The sequence below is a fragment of the Hyalella azteca genome, unplaced genomic scaffold (genome assembly GCF_000764305.2).
Source record: "Hyalella azteca isolate HAZT.00-mixed unplaced genomic scaffold, Hazt_2.0.2 contig5700, whole genome shotgun sequence".
Lineage (NCBI taxonomy): Eukaryota > Metazoa > Arthropoda > Malacostraca > Amphipoda > Hyalellidae > Hyalella > Hyalella azteca.
Genome location: NW_025935882.1, coordinates 8,290 through 31,940, shown reverse-complemented (window position 1 = coordinate 31,940; position 23,651 = coordinate 8,290). Strand labels below are relative to the sequence as shown.

At 37.8% G+C, this 23,651-nt stretch overlaps 2 protein-coding genes across 2 annotated transcripts; one reads left to right on the top strand and one right to left on the bottom strand.

Annotated features, from left to right (window-relative positions):
* The first annotated feature begins 6,035 nt into the window (after positions 1-6,035).
* On the top strand, positions 6,036-10,504 carry LOC108672079 (28S ribosomal protein S7, mitochondrial). The gene is made up of 6 exons (XM_018159701.2): positions 6,036-6,268; positions 8,193-8,393; positions 9,086-9,149; positions 9,432-9,602; positions 9,923-10,063; positions 10,288-10,504. The coding sequence occupies exons 1-6, from the start codon at positions 6,219-6,221 to the stop codon at positions 10,360-10,362; spliced, it is 702 nt and encodes a 233-aa protein (XP_018015190.1). The 5' UTR covers positions 6,036-6,218; the 3' UTR covers positions 10,363-10,504.
* Positions 10,505-15,893: 5,389 nt separating this feature from the next.
* On the bottom strand, positions 15,894-20,393 carry LOC108672077 (WW domain-binding protein 11). The gene is made up of 4 exons (XM_018159700.2): positions 20,247-20,393; positions 18,655-18,780; positions 16,492-17,880; positions 15,894-16,272 (listed from the first exon to the last, which is right to left on the bottom strand). Exons 1-4 carry the CDS (start codon positions 20,308-20,310, stop codon positions 16,172-16,174), a joined length of 1,680 nt encoding a protein of 559 aa, XP_018015189.1. The 5' UTR covers positions 20,311-20,393; the 3' UTR covers positions 15,894-16,171.
* Positions 20,394-23,651: the final 3,258 nt, after the last annotated feature.

Sequence of the window (23,651 nt, the reverse complement as noted above, 5' to 3'; positions counted from 1 at the left end):
ATGTGAGTTGCAGTCTAAAGGCTGTCGCAGCGAGGATCTTGACCTCTGTGCTTGATAGTCTTCTTTGTTGCGGGCGTTTGTTTAATCCTGTTATATCCTGTTTATTTGTTATGTTCTTCAGAGGAATGATTTGAGTGAGCTGATCCAACTATATTGTTATCTTTGAACTCTACTCTTTGAAGCTAATGTTTTCATGCTCTTGTTATTATTAAAACTGTATAGTAATGCATGAGGTTTCATTTGACCCGTTATTTTTGTCGCACAGTAAGGCTAAGTGCCAAAATTAGACCGGACATTAGCTGTGATTCAAATCCTCTAGCGCTTTACGCCCTATTGCTAGCTAATACAGATTAAATATTAATTTCATCCATTTTATCTTGTCTATTCTAGCATTTTTTTACGTTTAGAAGTTGAGTTTTTTTTACGCTCGTATAATTTGACAATCTTGAATAGACGAACACCAGACGCTAGATCTGTGGTTTCCAAACTTTTTCAGGCTGGCGCCTCCTTCGACTCCCAAGTGAATTTCTAGCGCCCCCTCCCCCACAGACATATGAACGTACGCCTCTTTCTTGATATTTAGTACGCTACAATTTTTTAATTTCGCCTTCATCCGTAAACTCTGGCGATACTGCCGAAATTCGCAGTGATCAAAGAATTTCTTCCAAACTACTGAACAGATTCTAACGTAATTTTGAATATACATATACGATGGTGTTTAGCTAGTGAAAATTTTGTCGATTTTGCCATTGAATTTTTTAAATTGGCCGCGAGTCTGGCCGTAAATTTGTCCGAGACGTAAACCCAGGGGAGGATCAAAACCCAGCTGATCTGGGTGGAAAAACCCATCGCTGGGCGTCGTGTGCTGCACGTGTTGTGTACAAATCGTCAAACATACGTTGGAACTTCTGACCTCGACTTCGCAGAGTGCCGCTCCCCTACCGCCCATTTCTTCCTGATCGCCCCTCGCTTCGGTATCGCCCACTTTGAAAACCACTGCGCTAGATGTAGATGCGTGCACTGGGAATAGTTCTTGAAGAGTCCGGAGGTGCATCATGGCCAGGAGGCAAAATGGTTGTTGCGGACTATTTAGTGCTTTTCAGCGCAACTTTTATCTGAGGCAGGATTAATTGAATACGCGTGCATCATGTTTCTTCCTCTTTCTTCATAATCCCAGATGACACGGTTTCTGCAAAGAAACCGGTACAAATACAAAATTCATTAAAAAAAATATATTACTGAATTTATAAACAATATTCAAAAATATTAAACATTATAGTAAATTACCAAAGCTTTCTAAACGGCAAAGAAATATTCAAACAAGAGAACTAAGCTCACCAAAATTCGTTCCTAATAAAGTTTGGTCTGTACTGCGCAGCCGACAGATGACTAATGAGCGAAAATGTTTCGCAAGACCACGGAATTAAACTACTATTCTAAAGCAAATGTTGCGTTCACAACAATGGTCATGGAATTATATAAACTCGCCGCCGCAAGGCTCATTACATAAATATTTCCTATCTAAGATTATTAAATTCTAAAGTTTTACGTAGAAATAATGATCATGGTTTGGTTGGCGCGGTGAATGTTGTCGTGACAAATAATAGAACCGGCTTAGAAGCCAAGAATTATGCTAGTGAGAATGGTATATTGCAGAGAATAAGAATGAACAAAACGCTGATTGATAACTTAATATTACCATATAACCGGTGCCAACAATGCCTCTCTAATAGCAAAGCCATGCGTATGAATACAAGCAGCTCCTACTGACAAAACAAAACTAACCATAGAAAATGCACGAACGACATCCGCGCCCATACACAAAACCCAAATTTTCGCTCAACCAAACTCATAAGACCTTCGATACTGAACAGATCTGCTTGAAGTTTTTAATGCAGGCACCTAAAAAATTACAGCTAATATAAATGCGCTGTGCCTGAAACAATTACAGATTTTTGTCACTTCGTTTTAAATTAAAACAAAAGAAAATGCCGTTTGTAGGCAGCCGAACCACTCATAACTCCTTTTATACCGACGGATGAGCTTGAAATTTGAAATATAAGTAGTTATAAGTAATGCACTCGTTCATAAATTATGAAAATTTTATAATATTTTGATATTTTCAAATAATTTAAGAAAACTTGCACAAAGAGTCAAAAATTTCAAAGAAACGTATGAGGTTCGCACATTGGGTACCTTAAAAATTGTCTGTGATGTGATTCTGCCTAGTCCCGAATTTTCATAGATTCTCGGAGTCCGGAGAGAGTCAGCTGCGTTCATAGTTCAACTTCATACGGTACAGTAACGGTAAACATCTTACAATTTGTGCTCTTTACCCATGGCCATGACCATGAGAGTGGCGTTCATGCAGTAAACATCAATTGATTTTGCTCTGAAATTAACGTAACAAAGTTTATTTGTGACTAATGTGATTATCGTGAATACTCATATTTCCATAAATCTTTTTTTTTCATTCTTAATCACACTTCTCTCAAGTTCTCTGTATAGGCCATAGATTGATGTTATCATTTTTTGTGCGTTGTCATAATTTTTTCATCGTTTGATTTCATTTAGCTCGTTGAAAGTTAATTTTCAGCTCCTTTACAGATTAGAAGCCAATTAAAACAAAGCTATTTATTGACATCTAAAAAAGTATTGGGAAGTAGTCATTAATTAATTACTATCATCAAATAAAAAATCTAAGGAGATTATTTAAAAATGTAATGGAACAATGTAATTCTCACATGAAAAATCGTTTCCAATTTTTTTTTAAGAGAACTCGATCGTCGAGTTGCATCCTGATCCTTTTATTTACTTTAAGTGGTGTCCTATACTACAATTCAATGCTACCACCATAGGGGAGAATTATCCCGATTTTAATACTATTTACTGCGATGGCTCCCGCTTGCCAGACCTGGAATCCAGCGCTTGCGGTATTTATATCCCATCACAAAATAAAGCAGTCACTTGGCGTCTCCACCCGGCAAGCAGCACCCTGACTACTAGTCTGGAAAAGTCCTATTTTTGTCTGAAATATCGCGGCTCTAATATCATATAATTTTAGTAGGTATGAAATCTTGCGGCTCGAATGTCATAAATTTTTGTTTGATTAAAAAATTGCGGTTTGCACTTCGCAAACATGTCATTTCATAAAATTTTCATCCTGGAGTGGGGCTATCTGCCCTGGAGTGGGGCTGTCTGCCTTGGTGTGGTCTCCACTTTGGTGGCCCCGTTCTGCAACCCTTCAGCCATTGAGAAATCTTGAGTTTTTTTTTTCAAGACCCCCAATTTTGTACCTGAAAAGAAAATTCAGTCAAATTCCTTGAACTGTTCTGACATGGGCACGCATTGAACCAGTCTTCAGAGGCTCCCATAAATTCCAATTAAAGAAAGAATAACTAATAGGTAGGAGAAGCCTATAAGGCCTGCGAGCCAGCTTAAATTTTCATATTCTAGTAGGCAAAACTAAAATTTTGGTTAGCTATTATTGTCTCTGATTCCTGTTGTATTGTATTCTGCATTAACTGTGTCCCTTTTTGTTGCAAAGTCATTGTGTGTTTGTGATTATTATCTTTGTCAATAAATTGTCATCATATTATTATTTGTATGTTCAAAATTTTTCTAATATAATTTAATAACTGTGTGTGTCCAAGAAGACCAAGACCATGTCAGAAACTGACTCTGACATGCCCAAGGATGACGAAGACATAATCCCAGAAATGCCATCACAAAACAGTGACGTCAATGTTCTCCTTCAGCCTAGCCTTACACTCGGACTGCAATTCTAAAATTCGTGGTTCACTTAAAAAATGCATTCCGCTTTGAAAAAAAAATGTTCCAGGCAACTAGAAACAGGTTTGCAGGCCGTCAGAAATCGGCTTCGGTTATGGTAGCTATGATCGTATGAAAGTCAAGTCAGGCAACACAGAGAATGTCCCATGCAAGATTGTTAATTGCGCGTGTCACTCACAGATGAGCAAGAGGGATGGATCTACAGAAGGAAATACTATTTACTCCCAATTCCAAATGGTTTCCAAAATGGTATATGGTTTACTCCAAATGGTTTCAAATTAAATATAAAAAACATTTATGGCACCTATTTGTTACCTCAGCTTTCAAATTGAGGAGAAACTCATTGGCAGTTGGAGAAACTTCTCGAAGAAAAGGCAATGCACAACAAACAACATGACACTTCACAGTTGACTGACTAGAATAGACTCGATAGTCAATAGAGTACTTGAAAGTAAAAAATTAAGCATTCAAACCTTTTGATTCTGTGAACCTTGTGATTTCTTCATTATTAAAACTTTTGAAGGCTCACAATATATCACGTAAAGTTTTCACTCAATCATCGTCTCCAAGTTTGGGAACTTTATCTGCAGTTAATTCAGTTACCTCACACACCAATTCGACTGCTTAAGAAGAACTAACAAGTAAACAGTAAACACTAACCATCGTTCCCGCCACTTTGNGAGACTACCTCTACATCATCTACAATGAAAGAGGAGGACTTCAGAGTACTGTTAGTAATGGATGAGTACGCGCTGCATGCTTCAAATGTTTTGAATTGAAGTTTTATTCCCATTGTCCCGAGTAGCCCCGACCAACGGGGCTACTCAGGACAATCTTTATTTTGCGTCTGGCACCTTACGAATAGCATATGGAATTTTTTTGACAATGCCATTCAATAGCCCTCGCAAAGAGCTATAAAATGAGCCTAAATTTGTATATGAAATGTTTCATCATAAGAAGTTATTAACAGTTATTAACAAAAAAATGATCAAATCTGTCCCGAGTAGCCCCGGTTGATAGTATCTATTATGTATGAAGCTAGTCAAGAAAGCAAACATTTACTATCTCTAAAAAATCGCTGAAAAATAGTGTGAAAAGTGCAATTTTGGAAAAGTACCTCTGCTAAGGTCTGGAGCAAAAAAATATTGACGGAATTTGCCTATCTCATTCCGGGAAAAAAATGGCAGCCATTTCCGCACGGCAGGGCTACTTGGGACATCCCCACGGGGTAATTAGGGACACCCTTAAAAATACATTTAAAGTAGAACCTCAGCAAAGGTTCCAGTTAACAAAAAAATTGATGAACAACAAAGAATTTTGATTACATTTACCTCGCTCAGTGAAAAAAAAAATTCACTTATCGAAAAATTAGTGCAGCATCGGTTGTCACAAAATTCAGTTGTTGCATCATAGAATGAAAAGTAATTGACCTAAACACTGATTTATTTCTCCAAAACATATGACGGTTGTCACTAAAACATTATTTTCTGTTTCAGGTATGTTTTTCACGATCTTTTTTGTTATAGTGAAATCACTTGACTCAATTAAAATTGTGCAAAATTACAAACCATCATGTAAGCTTACAGATACAGAAGAAATGCAACATAGCTGCTGATATGAAGCTTGCAGTGGACAAGGTCATTGTCAATGCTCAATGGCATGTCCATTGATACAGTAAGATCACATTAATAATATGGTAATTAATGAATATAGTAATATAATATCAATAAAGGAAAAACAAGTAAAAATCACAGAAAATGCCATTTATTTTACATCTACATCATCTACAATGGAAAAGGAGGACTTCAAAGTACTGTTAGTAATGAATGAGTACACTCTGCATGCTTAAAACGTTTTAAAATTAGGTTTTATTTCAAGTTTCCCAAATTACCCTGCTCCCAGGGGTGATTTGGGACACTTTTATTTTGCACCTAGCACCTTACGAATAGCACATGAAAGATACATAGCCCTTGCTAAGATGCTATTTGATAGCCCTTGCTAAGTGCCTTAAAATGAGCCCAAACTTATTCATGAAATGTTTCATGTAAGAAGTTTTGAACAAAAAACTCTCAAAACCATCCCTTATTATCCTTTTTGATGGTAAATAGTAAAAATTAGGAATTTTTTGCCACTTTTTTTGAAATATTTTGATAAGCTTAGCTGATAGGTACTACGTTTCAACCAAATGTCAGAGAAGTAGAGAACTGTCCCAATTTTACCCCACCTGTCCCTTATTACCCAATTGACATTAGTACTCATGAGAGGGTTGGTACAAATTTCAAAGTGCTAAATGCAGTTCTTCAAAAGGTCTGGGGGTGACATTAAAAATGTTTTTTTTTCAGTATCTGAGACTATTGTATACATATACTACTGTCAAAATTGACTTGCTCCTCTCCAGAGTCAGTCTTCAATTAAATTAACAAACCATGTTGAAAAACTTTTTATTGTCGCAGCAAATTTCATCCATAGGATCAAGGTGAGTTTGATGTTTAGAGATGACTTGTCCTTTCTGCCTAAGTGCTTTGCATGGTATTACGCATGTAGATATACGGAACTACAAATTTTTGTTTTGATAATATAGAACATTTTAATGTTCCTGAAATTACTTAATGCTCATAATTATACAGTTTGAGGAGTTTTCAGTAATAATAAAATTTTTTTCTGTGATTTTAGTGATGTAGTGATATAGGTAGAGTCAAGATGAGCTGAATTCTAGAAGTGAGATTCATGTATGAGATATAATTATGAGCTAGTGATGCTTGCTGAAGCCCAAATTGGTTGTGGGGTGGCAGCCTGGTAATCCTTCACTTGGAACTGATTTAATCACTTACAGGTGCTATTTAATTGGTCTTCATGATAATTGAATTTTTAACATTTCTTGTAATTGACATGATGTAAAATAGTTGGGAATGATCTTAAATGTGGTGCATGTATCCTACATTTCTGCTATATTAAATGCTTAGAGAATATCCTCACGTATTGATATTATAAATATACTTCAGCCAATTATATATTCAATTTATATATTCAATTGAAAGAATTAAAAAAGGGAGATGTTAATGTTATGCCTGGAATGCTACCATTAATTCAGTCACTTCACAAATGCTGATGATCCAAAGTCTTAAGAATGTGTATCTTACAGCATTTCATACTCTCTCTCCAAATTTACTGGCATCCACAATGGGACATTGGTCAGAATTGGATCCTAAATGACTATACTAGTTGACTGAAGTGTGGTTTGTAAATCATCATCAAACTGCTCAAAAGGTAATTAGGGCCTTTTATCACTGCTGCACAATTTCCTTTCACTAGCAGCATTTAGTAGTTTCCTAAGCAGCATCCTTAGCAGGTGTTCTAGTTTGTTAGAACAACTGGATTCAAGTTTATGGTTGATAGAAGTTCCTTCTCATTCAATGTAACCTCAAGGTTTTTGGCAGCTAATAATTTTAGTGGACTTAACCAGTTATAACTATTTTGAGCTTTCATACACTGCTAACATTAATGAGATAGAATACTGTAGGCATCAGAGAATGAAGGAACTAAGTTGAGAACATCTGAATAGAAATGTGTGCTAAAAGCCACAATAATAACTAGTATGAATGTTAAATTGATAAATGCTAGCCCAGCTTACCAGAGTAAGAGCTTGCTAAAGATGAATGTTTAAGCTTCAGACTTCAAAATACTAATAAATTTTATGTGAGCTGAGATGATTAACATAGTGAAATGTGTAAAAAGAGCTCAATTAAATATCAAGTAAAATTAATATCATGATAATATCAAAGTAAAGACTTCAAGCTACATAACAACCTAACCCAACCATTGTTAAAAAGGCATTTCCTCCTTGAGATTTATCTAAACAGTATGCCCAGTATAATGGCAAATACATTATTTAAAATACCCTAGCAAGTTTGCTCTGTACAACTCGGAATAGATTATACCTGCAACTTGAAAATTGTATGAGTACAGCTACCGTCATCTGAAATCCAGTTGATGATGTTGATACTATATATATACCTAATCTAAGTACTGTAAGTTAAGAAAGTACTGTAGGTAATTAAAGAAAGTGTTGTAATCAAAGAAAGTGCTACTGTCACTGAAGAAAAATGGTTTCAAATCCACATTCTGGAAAAAAATTAAATTCAAGCCTCATTTGCAAATTTTACTAAAATGTTATCTATTTTTAAAATAAACTTCTCATTTACTAAATTGAAAAAGCATCTTTCTATTTTTTGAGCTAATCTTAATTCTTCAGTGTTTTATGATATTGTCACTAAAAATATCATTTTGATTTCATCAGTTCTTACAGTTGTTATTGTAGACTCTGTTGTTCCAACAGTTGATTTGCCAACTCACCTACTAAGACCATTAATAATTTGAAGTTAATGGTTGATTTCTCACAGGTTTCCAGCAGCACCTGCACAGTTTGCAGTACGAAGTTATGCCATTTATTCCCCTGACAAATATTTGGAGCCAATATATGAAAAAGAGCAGCTGGAAGAAATTTTTCAAAACAAAGAAATAAAAGAGAGGCTTCAGTTCAGCCAAATCAAGCCAGCTGAACAAAGCAGATCTTGGAGCTTCTTTGACCATCCAAGAGTGAAGTAAGTTTTCATCTTAACCTCACCACCCATAATTTAAATGGCTTCTGAATGTTACTTTGATATAAATAATTTGCTGGACACTTATGAATTAATTTAAATTATATTTCATGTAAAAATAGAAAGATTTCATTCCTTTTGTTGTCATTTCCAGTATACCAACATTTTGTCATTTCCAGTCCAGATAGCATAGGGTCAGAATTGTAGGTCATTTTTATCTGGAGACAACAGGAGGGCTATTAGTTGATTTGTGATCACTAGAGCATTCAGGTGCAATGGTCAAGCCAGTTACGGAATGTACGTCAAGGTCTTCAAAACAAATTTTCATTTTATATGAGACTGAATCAATAAATCAATTATTATTGAAGCTTAAATAAATGAGCACAGTTGTCGAAATTGTTTTATATATTGGCAGGACGTAGCGCTGCAAGTGTTTGCTCCTGACAGTAGGGAATTATATGCCCGAATAACGTTCAGTTAACTTGTTAGTAGCAGCTCTGACTGGTGACATCAATGCAAAACAGAGGCAAATTTATTTAAATATCCCATTAATAGTGAGACTGCTGATATGCTCATGTATCTGGGCTTGGAATTTTATTTTTTCTTGTGAGATGGGGCCATTTGCTCGTGAATGGCTTTACACTTTTTCCTGAAGTTAGTATCTATATGCTTCTAAATGTTGAATTCTTTTACAGCCGACTCTGCAATTATGTCATGAAAGAAGGAAATAAAGTTTTGGCCCGGAACCTCGTTGAAGAAGTGAGTAGTGTATTGAAAAGCAGTGCCCAGCCACCAGTCAGGCAACTGCTTCTATAGTAGTTCTTATGGTCTCTTGTTCACAAATAGGTGAACATTCTTTTGTTTCATTAAATATAATTCTGCTATTCTAATGACGATCCAAATTTTGCTAGACCTACTACTCTGAGAAGCACCCATCCCTCAATAGAGGTTTTATTTATTTATGTTTTTATGTTTCCTCAATCAAGGTTTCATCACCCATCCCTCAATCCAAAGCTCCATTGTATCTCCCAAATGTTGCAGACGTTCACGCGCATCAAAAGGAAGCAGCTGCGTGCCTACCACACGGCGGAGACGGACGAGGAGCGTCGTAACATCGTCTGTGATCCTCTCACCATTTACCTCGGCGCCGTCGAGAACTGCAGGCCCTTCCTCGACCTGCTGCCTATCAAGAGAGGCGGCATCACCTACCAGGCATGTCGCGGGCTTCGTGAATTATTAGCTCAATGTCGTTTATTTTGTGCAGAATAAATATTGCAATGAATATCTATAAAATTTTCTTCTCTCGACGTATAATACCCAATATAATCATTTCTCTTTAGTAGCTATTCGCATGATTTGTAAAAAATCATAGAAAAAACTACATTCTATTTTGTTTCCGTTTTTTGTTTTGTGAAAGCAATCTCAACTTTAGCTATCTTTGCACTAGTAGGTCATCGTAGCTTGTATTATAAAGGCGTATTGCCCCAAGAGCCGCTGCTGCTCACATGTCCTGAGTGCGGTGTCGTGGGCAGGTGCCGGTACCCATGTCGGAGAAGCACAGCTACTTCATCGCGACGCGGTGGCTCGTGCACGCAGGGCGCGACCGGCCTACACGACGCGTGCACTTCCCTGAGAACTTGGCCAATGAGCTCATCGATGCTTTCTATGGCAGGGTGAGAGACGCAGTAAAATATGGCAGGGTGAGCTGTATGCTCAGAATTTATATGGCTTCAATAATTTGCTTTAAATCTTGAAGCCCAATATCGGTTTTGTACGTGTCCATATTTTTCAAATTTAGGCTGTTTCTGGCAGGATTGTTCTCAGCGCCTCGAATTGTTAACGTATATTTTCCTTCGATTGGCATATTTTAATATTGAACTTATTGTTTTACACGCAGGGTCGAGTTGTTCAACAGAAGAATGACCTTCACAAGCAGTGCGAGGCCAACAGAGCGTATGCTCACTACAGATAATTGCTTCACGCCGTGTCCATATTGTGCTATGAATTTATAGAACAGTTTTTCAAATGTACCTCAATTAGAGTTGATCAGTTTACGCTTGAAAATGTTATAAGTTTGAAGTAAGATGTTTTGAGTAAACTTGGCTCACATGTTACGCTTTATTGATCGTACCCTGCAGTGTCTTTACGGAGTCTTCAATTCCTACTTGATGATTCTTCCAAAACGTTGATTATAGCTGCTTAACTTGTTGTTGCTAGAGACGTATTATTCGTAAGGGGCCGTAAAACATCCGCTCCAATGCTTATGTCTATAGAATAAAGAAAAAAATATAACTCAGTACTCACTGCAGTGAGTGACAGAGAGCGCATTTTCTCGTCGACGAAAACTTAAGGTCACGGACGGACGGACAGACAGACAGACGGACATGGTGAGCACAATAGTGCATTTTTCCCTAAATGCGCTAAAAAGAAGCAGTTTGGACGGTTAAACCGATGTTGTTGTGAGCTTTTTGAGAGCGCAGCAATCATCGTATAACCATGAACTTGGTGAAATATAAATAAATTAGCAGGTTAACCCAGCAGGACTCGGGATAGATAATCTCTTCAATTTGAAAATTCTGTAATCATATATGCAGTCTTCATGAATTCTTTTATACGTAATACCATCGTACTGAATTTCTCCTATCAATTTTTGAACTACCGGAAGTTACTGAACAAATGCCCCGTTCCAACCAAAAATTTTTAATGGTTGAATAATAATTCGTTTCAAATTTAAAGGCGCATTTCAATCTCATAGTTCACCCTTGCCTCTTCCTGCCTTGCTGAGTCATACGATTTGATCAAAAATAAATGTTCTGTTCAGGAAATATCCCGACACATGAAGCATCGTAGATACGCGACTCATCATCCGCTACAAATTTCCCTCGCCAGGCTTCAAGCCCACTAACTCGCACCAACTTTTTTCATATATATGAGATTGTATACTTGTTTAAGTGCCAGAAAGCACTCGGCTGATGGAGAGTGAAGACTAACAGAAGGGTAGTCTCTTTTTATTAAAGCTCTCCATTCTCCTATCATCGATTTAGATACAGGGAATAAGTAAATAATTATCAATGAATAATGTTACAACAATGGCGCTCGGCACCAACAGCAGAATGACGCCTCAAAGTATATTTTTAATTTGAGAAAATACAAGGAGAGGTGACTACTCAATCTGAAAATTCAGTGTGCTTAGCGTGGATTGTAAAGCAGATTTGGCTATCGCGATGTATCGATGTTTTGAATCCCTTTGTTAGACTGTTAGGTATCAATTAAACCCAGTTTAGGCAAGGGGCTATATGGACTAGTCTCCAGTGCTCCTATAAGAATAACTAAAAAAAAAAAAAAAATGTCAGTGTCAGATACTGGTGTGATTGCGCACAACCGAATGAGGAGGGCGCGATATAGTACCCTAATAGTTGCAAAGGTGCAATTATTGAAGCTTTCAACTTGCAGAGACAGAAGGCTATAGCTGTAGAACAGCAAGCTCTCAGGATGTAATCGGAGGCCAGAGTTTTGAACAGTTTCAAGTTGTTTCAACAATGACTTAGAAATGTCCCATAAATTTTTTGAGCCATACTCTATCTTGCTTCTCATGAAGGCCACGTACATTCTGCTCAACAATCGTCGAGAGGCTCCTCACTTCACCGAGGCAAGTGCACGAACACCTGCAGTAGCTTCAGACAAACATTACGCGTTATTCTGCCGTGTTTCCGAAATGTAAGGCGTGAAGAGTCAATGAAATCCAGCACATTTTGGCAGGCCACATGCTGAATGTTCCTGTTGCAGACTGCATGTGTGGTAGCAGGTGCTGTCCATGGTTGAAGTAATATTAATGCTGTATAAATTCAACCATGGGTGCTGTCCGATGAGGCGTGTAAATCTGAAACGAGCACCTTGTTGGGTTCAGACGAAACTGCAAGCAAGTAAACCAATAACTTGTCTCATCCAGACACCGCTGCATATGATGCCTAGCCTCGGCCTAGGAATGACCATTAGCAAAAAGTGTTGTCATCTGCACACCCAACAAGTATCACTTAAGGTACTTGTACACGGGGACAGTACTGGCGGCAAGTAAATCAGAAATGTGCCAAATGTATGTCGCTTAGTGTCTATCCGGCAAGTAAGCTTAGACACGAAGCAAGTTTAAGGTGCCGCCGTGACGGTATCTAGTCGTTACCGGCACGGCGGCACCTTAAACTTGCCTCGTGTCTAAGCTTACTTGCCGGATAGACACTAAGCGACATACATTTGGCACTTTTCTGATCTACTTTCCGCCAGTACTGTCCCGTCTTCTTCTTCTTTTCCGGGCGTCCACGCTGGGTGGACTTAAAGCCACAGGACAACCGCAAGGATGACCGTTGGGCCTGAGAGCTTCTGCAGGTAGTACTGTCCCGTGTACAAGCACCTTTATATAGAGCGTTGTAGGTCATACAGTCGGTTGGGGAGAGTGGATTGGAAAGATGTACACAAATGTTGATTTGGTATAGTTTAAAGAAGGTCACTTATCCATGTTATTTTTTAAAGTGATGATAGATGAATGAATTATTATTTTACTATTGGGTTTAATAAATGAAAAAATTAAAACCGAAAAAGCACCAAAAGAAGCATTGAAAAAAGAAAATCAGATTTGGCTATCGCGATGTATCGATGTTTTGAATCCCTTTATGTTAGAAACGAAAAGGATTAAAGCCAAAGATGGGGATGGAAATTGATGCTCAAACCAGGTTATAATTGTTATTATTTGCAAACGTTCGAAGTTCGTAACTGCTTGTTAGCATTAACTACATTGCAAGCATAACTCTACACAATAGCTGAAGTATTAATGTCACTAGATTGCTCAAATCGCAAATTCACCAAGAAATTAAAAGCGAAGAAACTCCACAAAAATTCTCCATATCTCCATTGAAAACGTTTCGGAGCCCAACTCCATCGTCAGTTCGAAAAATTAAGAACACAAATACAATCTGAATTTAATACAGTCGATATTCAAAGGAAAAAAGCGAAGGTACAACCTAAATTTACGAATAAAAGACGGAGTAATAAAGTGAAAACCTATCTATTTACAATTTCTGATGGATAAAAGCTGCATTTGAACTGGGCCCAGGTCACTTACCCATGTTATTTTTTATATTGATGATTGATGAATGAATAATTATTTTACTATTGGGTTTAATAAATGAAAAAATTAAAACCGAAAAAAGCACCAAAAGAAGCATTGAAAAAAGAAAACATTAACAAATCCTTGTAATAACTTTGCAACACACACATATCACTACGGTACTGCCCTTATTTGAGTTACATATTGTTGTGTTTTGCCTTTAATTAAAGTTAAAATAATAAGAAATAATCTAAAACTATACGTTTTTCGTGATTTTTCGTACTTATTTTGTTGACAAATCTTACGAGATTGAAAAAAAAAACTTAATATCATTTTTGAAAGCAGCGCAAAGACTGGCATAAATATCACTTAACAAAATCAAAGCAATTTTTACGAAGTTTATTCTCGCAGACCTGTGTAATTGATATTGCCTATTTGCCCACCACGTCAACTGGCGCCGTCCTAACGAACATAGTTTCGAGTTTGTCATTAGGTTAGCCAATCACTGGTAGCTCTTCAAGCTAAACCCGCCTTTCACAGACAATAAATTGAAGGCTAAGTGCACATGAGCGAATTTGACGGTACGGCCCCTGTCATAAGGTCGTCTGCAGCCGGTCATAGAGTAGAGAATCAGTGTGTGTGTGCTTTGTTGAAGGTGAAGAGATGACCTCACTCAGGCCGACTGTCACACCTGGGACATGGCATTAATTGCTGGCTTTCAAAAATTTTCACTTGCAGTCACAGACGAATTTTACTTGCTTGTAGGAGGCGGCTGTTATTTCAGGATTTCCTTGGTATTATTTTCAAATAAATGGCAATTGCTTGGGTTGCTGCTATAATTTTCATGGTTTTCAGCGATCTTTCAACTGTCTTGATTCAAAACTGTAGAGAATCAGTCTAGTCTGCATACTGGACAACGATGACGAAATGCCGTTGTGAACAAATTTATGCAACGTTTTTCCAACCAAAAGAACTTGAGTGTATGACGAGGTTAAATCTTTTTAAAGCAATCCTGTCAACCAGAATAGTATCTTGACCGGAAGTCTTCAATTAAGTAGTCGAAGGCTGCAATTGCACCCGGCTGGGCTCCAACTGCGCTAGCGCCGGATTTTAACCGAGAAGTCGAACCAACAAATCAAGTTAGTTTAGTGGCCAAATGTTTACAAGCGCTTCAGCTATTTAGCTATCTCGCACCGAAAGTCACGATGAACATAACATAACATAGTGATGTCGGCGCTAAAGAGTAGGCCTGATGTGGCCTGTCGCCGAATCTTGAACTTTTCGTGACTTGTTCATAGAAGATCTAAAATCTTGTCATTTGACCGGATATTTTCAAGACTGACGATAGTTTGAAATAGCCACTAGACTTCCACCGGGTTTGATAAGGAGCTAGGCATTTCAAATCTGAAGATATATTTTTCCATAACTTTATCTAGTCTGTTCTTGAACGCGTTCATACTTTCATTTGACCGGATATTTTCAAGACTGACGATAGTTTGAAATAGCCACTAGACTTCCACCGGGTTCGATATGGTGTTAGGCATTTCAAATCTGAACAGATATTTTTCCATAACTTTATCTAGTCTGTTCTTGAACGCGTTCATACTTTGAGCGCCAACGATGTAATCGGGGGGGCTGTTCCACATGTCGGTGATTAGAAGCGAGTAGAAATGTCGCGTGGACAAGTTGCAGCGCAGTTTTTCACCAAAGAGGTGGAAGGTCGCAGTTATCGAAAGTTTCGAAATAAAAAAAATCATTCATCACCCACAAGGGGCGGAAGGTCTCAATTGTCCAGCCCGCTGAAGCTGGCTCGAAGGAAGCAGCGTTAGCATCTCAAAGAGACGAAGTGACAAGGTGGGACAGGTGAAAAGCAACAGAAACGAGAAGACACTCGAACAAGAGGTCGCTTACACGGGACGTCGGCCGCCCGCACGAGAGAGACAGAGAAGGAAATGTAAGGAGTTCTACATACATAATAACTTAGCCCCACAAGTGAGACCTGCTGTCAGTCACAGCGAGCTCAGCGGTGGGGCGCTCAGGAACAATCTCGCTAGGAGCGCGAAATCCCATAGAACTTCTGACGACTAACAAATCAAATATCAACATGAAAGTTTCATTGGCATTTTCTTGAAAGTTCATATAAGATACGAATGAATAATCAGAACCTGAAGAATGGGAATATTATTCTAATATTGAAGCATGTTCTAAATCTTGTGACACAGCTTGCGTCGTAACGATATGCTACCAAACCCTGACCGTATGATAATTTTCAGTGTAGAAAGGATGGCAGAATTGTTGAAAGACGTCCACAAAATAGAACACAGCTACGGCGTAAATCCTATTTAATGTCCTTTGATATCGTCTTTTTATCGAGCGGGATTGATGGCATAATCGAAATAAAATAAGAGATATTCAATTTCATTATTTATTAGCTGAGAAGTACCTACTATAGTGAAACGGTGGTTCTTACAAAGAAAATTATTTCTTACTTACAATTATATACATTAAACACATCAAGGTATTTGTTCATGGCGGTAAACAAGAGCCAAGCATATTCAGCAAGCTGCTCTTATTGTCAGCGGCCATGACAACACATCTGGCAAACACATCAGAAACAAGGGAAAGTCGCGTACAAGTGGGTCAGCAGCCAAAACTTAGCAGGTACAGAAGTGGGTCAGAAAACCTACATCAGGTCCTCCATCTCACGCATGAATTGCGAGTATGCGTCGTCTTTGGTTGGCTTCCTTTCCATTTCTTCTGCGCGGCCCCGAACTTCCTTGGTGTCTGTGGGGAGTCACGTTAAAATTGGTAATCGATCAAAATCTTTATAAAACATGTATACCAACAAATTGCATAATATTTCAATAAACAATATAAATAAGAAGCCAAGAGCTCAAGAAGGGACGACTTTCTTATAATTTCGTCTATAGTATCACAAGACTATTCGGGCAGCTGTAAATATTCACAGAGAAGAGTTGCCAGTTAATAGTCTATGTCGCTCACCTGGTGCTGATTTAGTGGACTTCTTCTTATCCTCTCTCTTAACTCGCAGCACGGTGGGTTGGAAGCGCGTCACGTCAGCACTCAGGCTCCTGATCTGCGGTCGTGCCTGGATGGTCGCGGTGGCGGTGGCGGCCGTGCGGTTGGAGCGCGGCAGCAGCTGGGGCGCGGCGGTGAGCACATTGGGCGCCGCCCCCGGACCTATGGGCGGCGGCAAGCGAGGCAGGAGGCCAGGCAGTCGAACAGGGGGAGGCAGACGCACGTTAGGCAGGCGCGCGATACCTTGAGGCATGAAGGATGGCAGGTTCTGGGGTGGTGGACCCGGAGGAAGACGAACCCGCATTGGCGGGGGTGGCAGCATCGTGGGTCTGGGGACAGGAGGCCTGAACGGTAACAGTGATGGTGGGGGAGCGGTAGGGATGCCTGCGACCGGGGGAGCAACATTGAATGGAGCGGGTACCATAGTGGGAGGTCGCACTGAGGCATCCAGCATCCCCATTGCCACTGGTTCAGCTGGCGGAAGAGCGACTGTCACTGCCTCATTTGTTGGCGGCTCAGATTGAGAGGCAGGCTCCTTCAGGAACGGCTTATCTTCATCCCTGAGTTTACTAAGACGTTCCCGAAGGCCTGCTTCTTTGTCCGCCTCTCTTTCCTGCATAAGAACTTCAGTTTCCCTAACAAATTGATCAACATCTTGACCAGACAACTTGAGCAGCTTGGCTTGCAAACTGGTGAGCCCTTGACGCCCGGAATCAGAGCCACGATTTCTTTCATCGAGTTTGTAGGAGTTTTGCTCAGGTCGACTTCTTGACTTATCTCTGACGTCTGAGTCACGCTCTGCGTCTACGTCTACATCGTCTGTAAACCGAATTTTTCTTCGTTTGTTTGGTGCTTCGGTACCGGGAGCGATGTCATCATCATCGACATGATCAGCTTCTTCATCCTCCTCAATATCGGATAATTCATCGGGGAGTGTGGGCGGACAGCCAGGAGGCATTTTGATGACAGGCTGAAGATCCAGTGGAGGACCTGTCTTCTTCAATATACTATGGGGAAGTGACTCATTGTGAGGGCCTGAGGCGTCCATGGGTACCGCAGGAGGAAGCTCAATGCCGTCGTAAACGTCAGGGTGGTGTATGGATGGCATGTCCAAGTTGGGCAGGGGAATTTCATCCACAGTGACTGCCTGCGCGTGCTTCACTGCCTCATAATACTCGAGTAAAGTTTCGCGCTTCTTCTCATATTCTGCAACCATGCGCCTGATTTCCACCCAATATTCAGGATTTTCCTTCTCATAGAGTTTCATGACTCTATCTAATGTTTCACGCAGCTTCTTTCTTTTATCACTCAGAACTTTTTCACTTAATGACGGGGGAATTTCAACATTGTATTCTGCAAGAAGAAATTGAAAAATCAAATGTGCGATAAGGTACTTTAATGATGCTATAGATTCTGCACGATTTATAATTTAATTTTAATTCATAATTCAGGGGAACGATAGGTACTTAGATCAGTTGGTAAATAGGTAAACTGAAATTAACCTATCAAATGATTGATACTCAAAACGATTCAAAATAATTTATTACATAGCTTTATCTCAACATAATAACTATTATTGAATGTATGCAGCAATATTTTGAAACTATTTTGACAATTTCAAGATAGATGGGCAGAATTAATCCAAGATCACATCTTTATCAAACAATAGGTACCAATAAAATCAGATCACAAGCAGGTCTGCAACAACAGAGAGAGACCTGCCAACAACAACAACAGAGACCTGCAACAGAGAGAGACCTGAGTCCAACAACTGCCAGACTTCAAGGAATAATTTGATACAGCAATGTATAAACATTTAGAAAGTTCATGTAATGGCCACAGCAGAAGATTAGGACGCTTAGTCAGTTACAAATTCTAGACATTGCCGTATTTTAACAGCCAGCTGGATTTTCAAACCCATAACTTTCTGCTCCTGCTTTGCTATGCTAAAACACCTTGCCATAGCCATCTAAACAATTTAGACCCAAATTTTTACAGCTAGTTGGGGCTTGAACCTTCATCTTCTCTAAACTAGGTGATCACTTGGCAACTCAGAGACTGGGGGCTTCAAGTTTCAGCAAGTCTTCAAACCAAGGAAAAATTCACATAACATTCCACATTACTCACCCATTTGGTCCATTTTCTCCATTTCTATGATAAGCTGTGTTGGGTCTTTGCCTTTGAGAACAGCCGTGCGTACGGCCATGCGCTGCCGCTTATTTTTCTTCAGCTCCTTCTTTCTGGCTTCTTTTCCTGGAAAAGAAAAGAATAATTGCATAAACATAAATTTTTTTCTTTTTCTTTGCATGAAACATAAATGTACCTCTCAAATATACCTTGTATTTAAAAAAATAAAAAATTGGTAAAAGCCTGGATCATTCAGAGAAGATTTAACAATTGAATTGAAACAGTGGAAAGGCTGCTTCTCAATGCAAAATTAAGAATAATGAGAGTAGGAAAAAAGCAAGGAGAATCTCGGAGCATGGAATGGTTAGACCCTGGACACCCTCTTGTATAATCTAGCATAGCCTAAAAACCCAGCTCTCCTGTCACAGATTTTGTTATACTTATAGAAGCTGAATAAAAAATATTATAATACTAAAATAAATGCTTAAATTTTTGATAGAAAATTTAGAAGTTTACAATTAGTACCATCAATATCATTACAATACACAGAAATTGAATGTCACTGGTAGAATATAAAGGGATTGTCACTAGTTACTTTCAATTAGCAATATGAGCAATACCAACAATAAATCTAAAACCTGTCTGCTACTTTCATCTCTTATGAACATAAACATGACTAGAAATTACATCACAACCCTTCAAAGGCCAGCATAGAAATTTGCAGAAATTTAGATTTCTGAAAGCAGTACCATACATAGTATGAACAATTAAAAGATATATTTACTGAAAAATAGTTTCCAAATTTTACATATTGGAGGAGTGAATTGTGGTTACAAAATTCATTAATTGCAGTCACACTCACAACACTAATTTTGAAAAATAATGCAAATTTTAGCTTACAGATGGAAATAGTGGCTTTCTAATTTCAATCAAATTCGATTTCGTTGCATAACCTTCTATAATAGATATTGCTACTACTTCTGTCAATTAAAAATGCAGAAAAACTCAGTATCATCTTCAGAGTCAAAACTTTTATTTAAATGTTAATTTTTCAAATTTTGTGTCATTGTAGCAGGTGATGCCATGCATGGAACACTGGTCAGGTCAGATGATTGGTGATTGGCAGGGGCATTATAAGCTAGCCTCAAGCACATACAGGGGTCATGATGGGTTTTTTTAGAAGATCTCAAATGACCACACATGGCATCTTGTGAAAGGGTTACAAGGCATAAATTGTTCCATCGAGCAATAAGGCAATAAAGAAGTCCTAGCTCTGGGGAACCTTAACTTTCTGCTACACAAATTGTAATTTTGAATATTGACTCGATAATTATGTTCAGGATTTTATACAAATTATATTAAAAAAAGATAGTAGGTAGATAAAAACACCCCTGAAAAAAATTCAAATAAATACAGAAACTTCTGTGGTGTCCAGCAATGATAAGTTGTAAGTTTAAAGCTGGTGCAAATCATGTTTCATAATTGAAAAATTGGGGTGATCTGTAACACATACTTCTAACTGAAGAAATTCATTTCAATAAATAGTTACATTCAATAATCACAAGAGTAGAGTATGTAAAGTCAATACTTACTTGCTTGATCTGTAGGGTTCATATATTTACCACTCTTGGTGGTATTGATGTTGCGACGACCCATTTTGTCAGTAGCAGTTCAACTTTTCAGTTAATACAAAGCTTATCAAATGAATGATCTAAATGGAAAAAAGAACAAAGAACAAATTAAATAAAGAATTTCACGCAGCAATCTTCTGCCATTTAAACAACTGGTAATAAAATGCAATATTTTGGAGCCAGCTCTAGAGCAAGCTAAATTTTTTTCATGGTTTTAGTTATGATTTTGAGTCTAAAAAATGTTGCTGCTTTGCCATTATGCTCTGAACTGTAACCAATGGGCCATCCAAAATAGATTTTTTTGTACTGGAATTTTTAGTAGAAATAGATCAGTAGATTTTTGACTGGCGGCAGTCTGCATCTAATGTGCAAAACCTATACAGCGAGTCCCCAGTTAACAAACAGGCTTTGTTCCAGAAAGCTGTTCATAAACATATTTGTTGGTATGTAGAAAGTGAGGCATACAGTTATGGTTATGGTTGGTTATGGTACAACCAGCTATACTGTCAAACATACCAGTAAAAATAATACCTGTATTATAGTATATCTACTGGTGATTTCATATGTGCTTTAAACAACCTTCAAATACCCTGTTTCAATAAATAAAATTTGTAATAATAAGTGATAAATAATAACTACAATTTTTAGGATCTAGCTAACAACACAAATAAAAAGGAGCATATAGTTGATGACCTGCAATACACTGCTCATGTTTGCTCCTGCTGCCATCCTTTGACAGGCATGCAAACTATCCTCATGGACAGGCTTTGGAGTTGTGGACAGGCTGACAGCTTTGTATGTACCAAAGTTCACAACTAGGGAGTTCATATCCTGGGGATACGGTGTACACCCACTGAGCCACAACAACATTTGTAGAGCAACAAATTTTTGCACTTCTTTAATTCTTAAGTTCATTTTTGCAAGCCCTGAATGCCATTTCTAGAGTGCAGACCAAGTAAAACAATTTTTGAGTCACAAACTCATTTGCAAACCAAGAATTTATTTGCCAAACCAAGCATATGTATCATGCCAAATATCTAATTTTACTCTAAAAGAAGCAACAAGAACTTTTTTCACTCAAGAGGCTTTGAAGCAAGTGATAATGTATTTTCTATATTTCTGTCAAAGAATAAAGCAGTTATACCATCAAACAAGGTAATAAGGGGTGATTTTGAGCGTTTCCCATTAATAACTTTTTACCATGAAACATTTCTTAAATGGGTTTGGGCCCATTTTAACACTTTGACTGCGATTGCTTCATCTCGTACTATTATTTCATTTGTACTATTATGAAACAAGATTGCCAGTCTTTTTTTCTGGACAAATTCCGCGATTTAGTTTTTTGTCAATTGAGTTGGCTGGCTAAAATTTATGATAGGGGTACTTCCTAGTTACATTTAAATAAGAGGGAAATGGAATAGTTACACCGGAACCTAAAAATATACTAGTACATATATTGAGTTATAGACCTTTTTTGGCATTTTAGGTTCGCAGACTTGGCCATATTTTAGGCCAGCTGGCAACCCTGAATCATGCACCACTACGTCCTGAAGAAATACATTTCCTGGTACACATATGGCCCAATACGCGGGGAACGTGTTATAGGTCTTTGCGAGGGCTATTGTATGGCATCACCAAAACCAAAAAAATTCCATATGCTATTTGTAAGGTGCCAGAGGCAAAAGAAAAGCATCACTAATTACCCCTGGGAATGGGGCAATTTGGGGCACTTGAAATAAAACTTAATTTTAATATGTTTGAAGCATGCAGAGTGTACTCATCCATTACTATCAGTACTCCAAGTCCTCTTCATTTGTAGATGTTGAATAAATGACATTTTCTGTGATTTGTACTTGTTTTTCCTTTATTGATATATGATACCATTTCCGTACATTACCATATTACCATACGGTATATTACCATATTCCGTACATTACCGTATCCATGGACATGCCATTGAGCACTGACAATGACCTTGTCCACTGCAAGCTTCATAACATCATACATATACCGTCAAAGGGGGTAATAAGGGACAGGTGGAGTAATAAGGGACAATCCTCAACATTCCATAGAAATGTTGTAGCAGCTAAACTGATTAAAATATTGCAAAACTAAAAATAGTGGCATAAAGTTCAATATTTTTCCTATATGTAGCATAAAGCAAGTTAAGAAATCATACATTTATAGACTGCCACTTGATATATTTAAATATATGTATGAAAAAATAAAAAAATAAAAAAATCATGATTTTTATAAAAAAATCAAGTGATTTAATCATTTTGATTTAATCATTGCCAACCCTGGTAAAAATCACAGAATATGTTGTTTATTCTAAATCTACATACGTAATCTAAAAAGAAAGAGGACCTATATTTCAAGTTTTATTTTATTTCAAGTGTCCCTCATTATCCCATTCCCAGGGTTAGTTCAGGAGGCTTTTATTTTTTGTCTGGCACCTTACAAATAGCATATGGAATTTATTCAGAGATGCCATACAATAGCCCTTGCACACCCCTTTAAAATGAGCCCAAATTTGTTTATGAAATGTTTTGTGGTAAGAAGTTATTAAGGAATAATGCTCAAAACTGTCCCTTATTACCCCATTTGACAGTATAATTTTTTCTGTATCATTAAGGGGAGCGTCTGGGTGGTGAAAAACTTTTTTGTTTACAGATGGATCGTTTTGAAACTTGGTACACATATATAAAACAGAATTCTAAGACGTTTTTGTTCATGTAAATTTTTTGAAAAAAAATGAAAGAAAATGTGAAATTCTTAGAAAACGACAAAAAAGGGGTACAGTAGAAAACTATCTCCTAGGATTTTGAAGCTACAACATCGATACGCATATCATTCAATGCGTAAGGACCATATCTATCGATTTTGGACCCAGACGCTCCCCTTAAGGGGCGTGTCTTGGTCCAAAATTGACAATTTTGGCTTTTCCGGTTTTTAATCTCATCTTAAAGCTGACATTCTGACAGGGTTGGCGATTTTTTTGATTTAAAAAAAAAATCAAAAATCAATGATTTTTGGATTTTTTCATGATTTTTTTTATTTTTTTTATTGTTTCAGCTTTTTTGTCTTTTTTTAGGTGTTATTTTTTATGTTGCAATTAGCCTACTAAGAATAAAAGTATTTGGATCATAATGGATGGCTAAAAAGGGCACTTATTGCCTTCAATAATGGCGAACAGGCCACGGTGGTGTTTACCACTTTGGGATTTTTGGGTAAACAATTATTGATAAGTCTATTCATTAGCTTTGTAAAGTTTTTATGGAGCAAGGTAATGAGCTAAATAGTGACCATTTAACTGGCTTCAATATACAAAAACACTTCAGGAATGCAGATCTTCTAAACATTGAA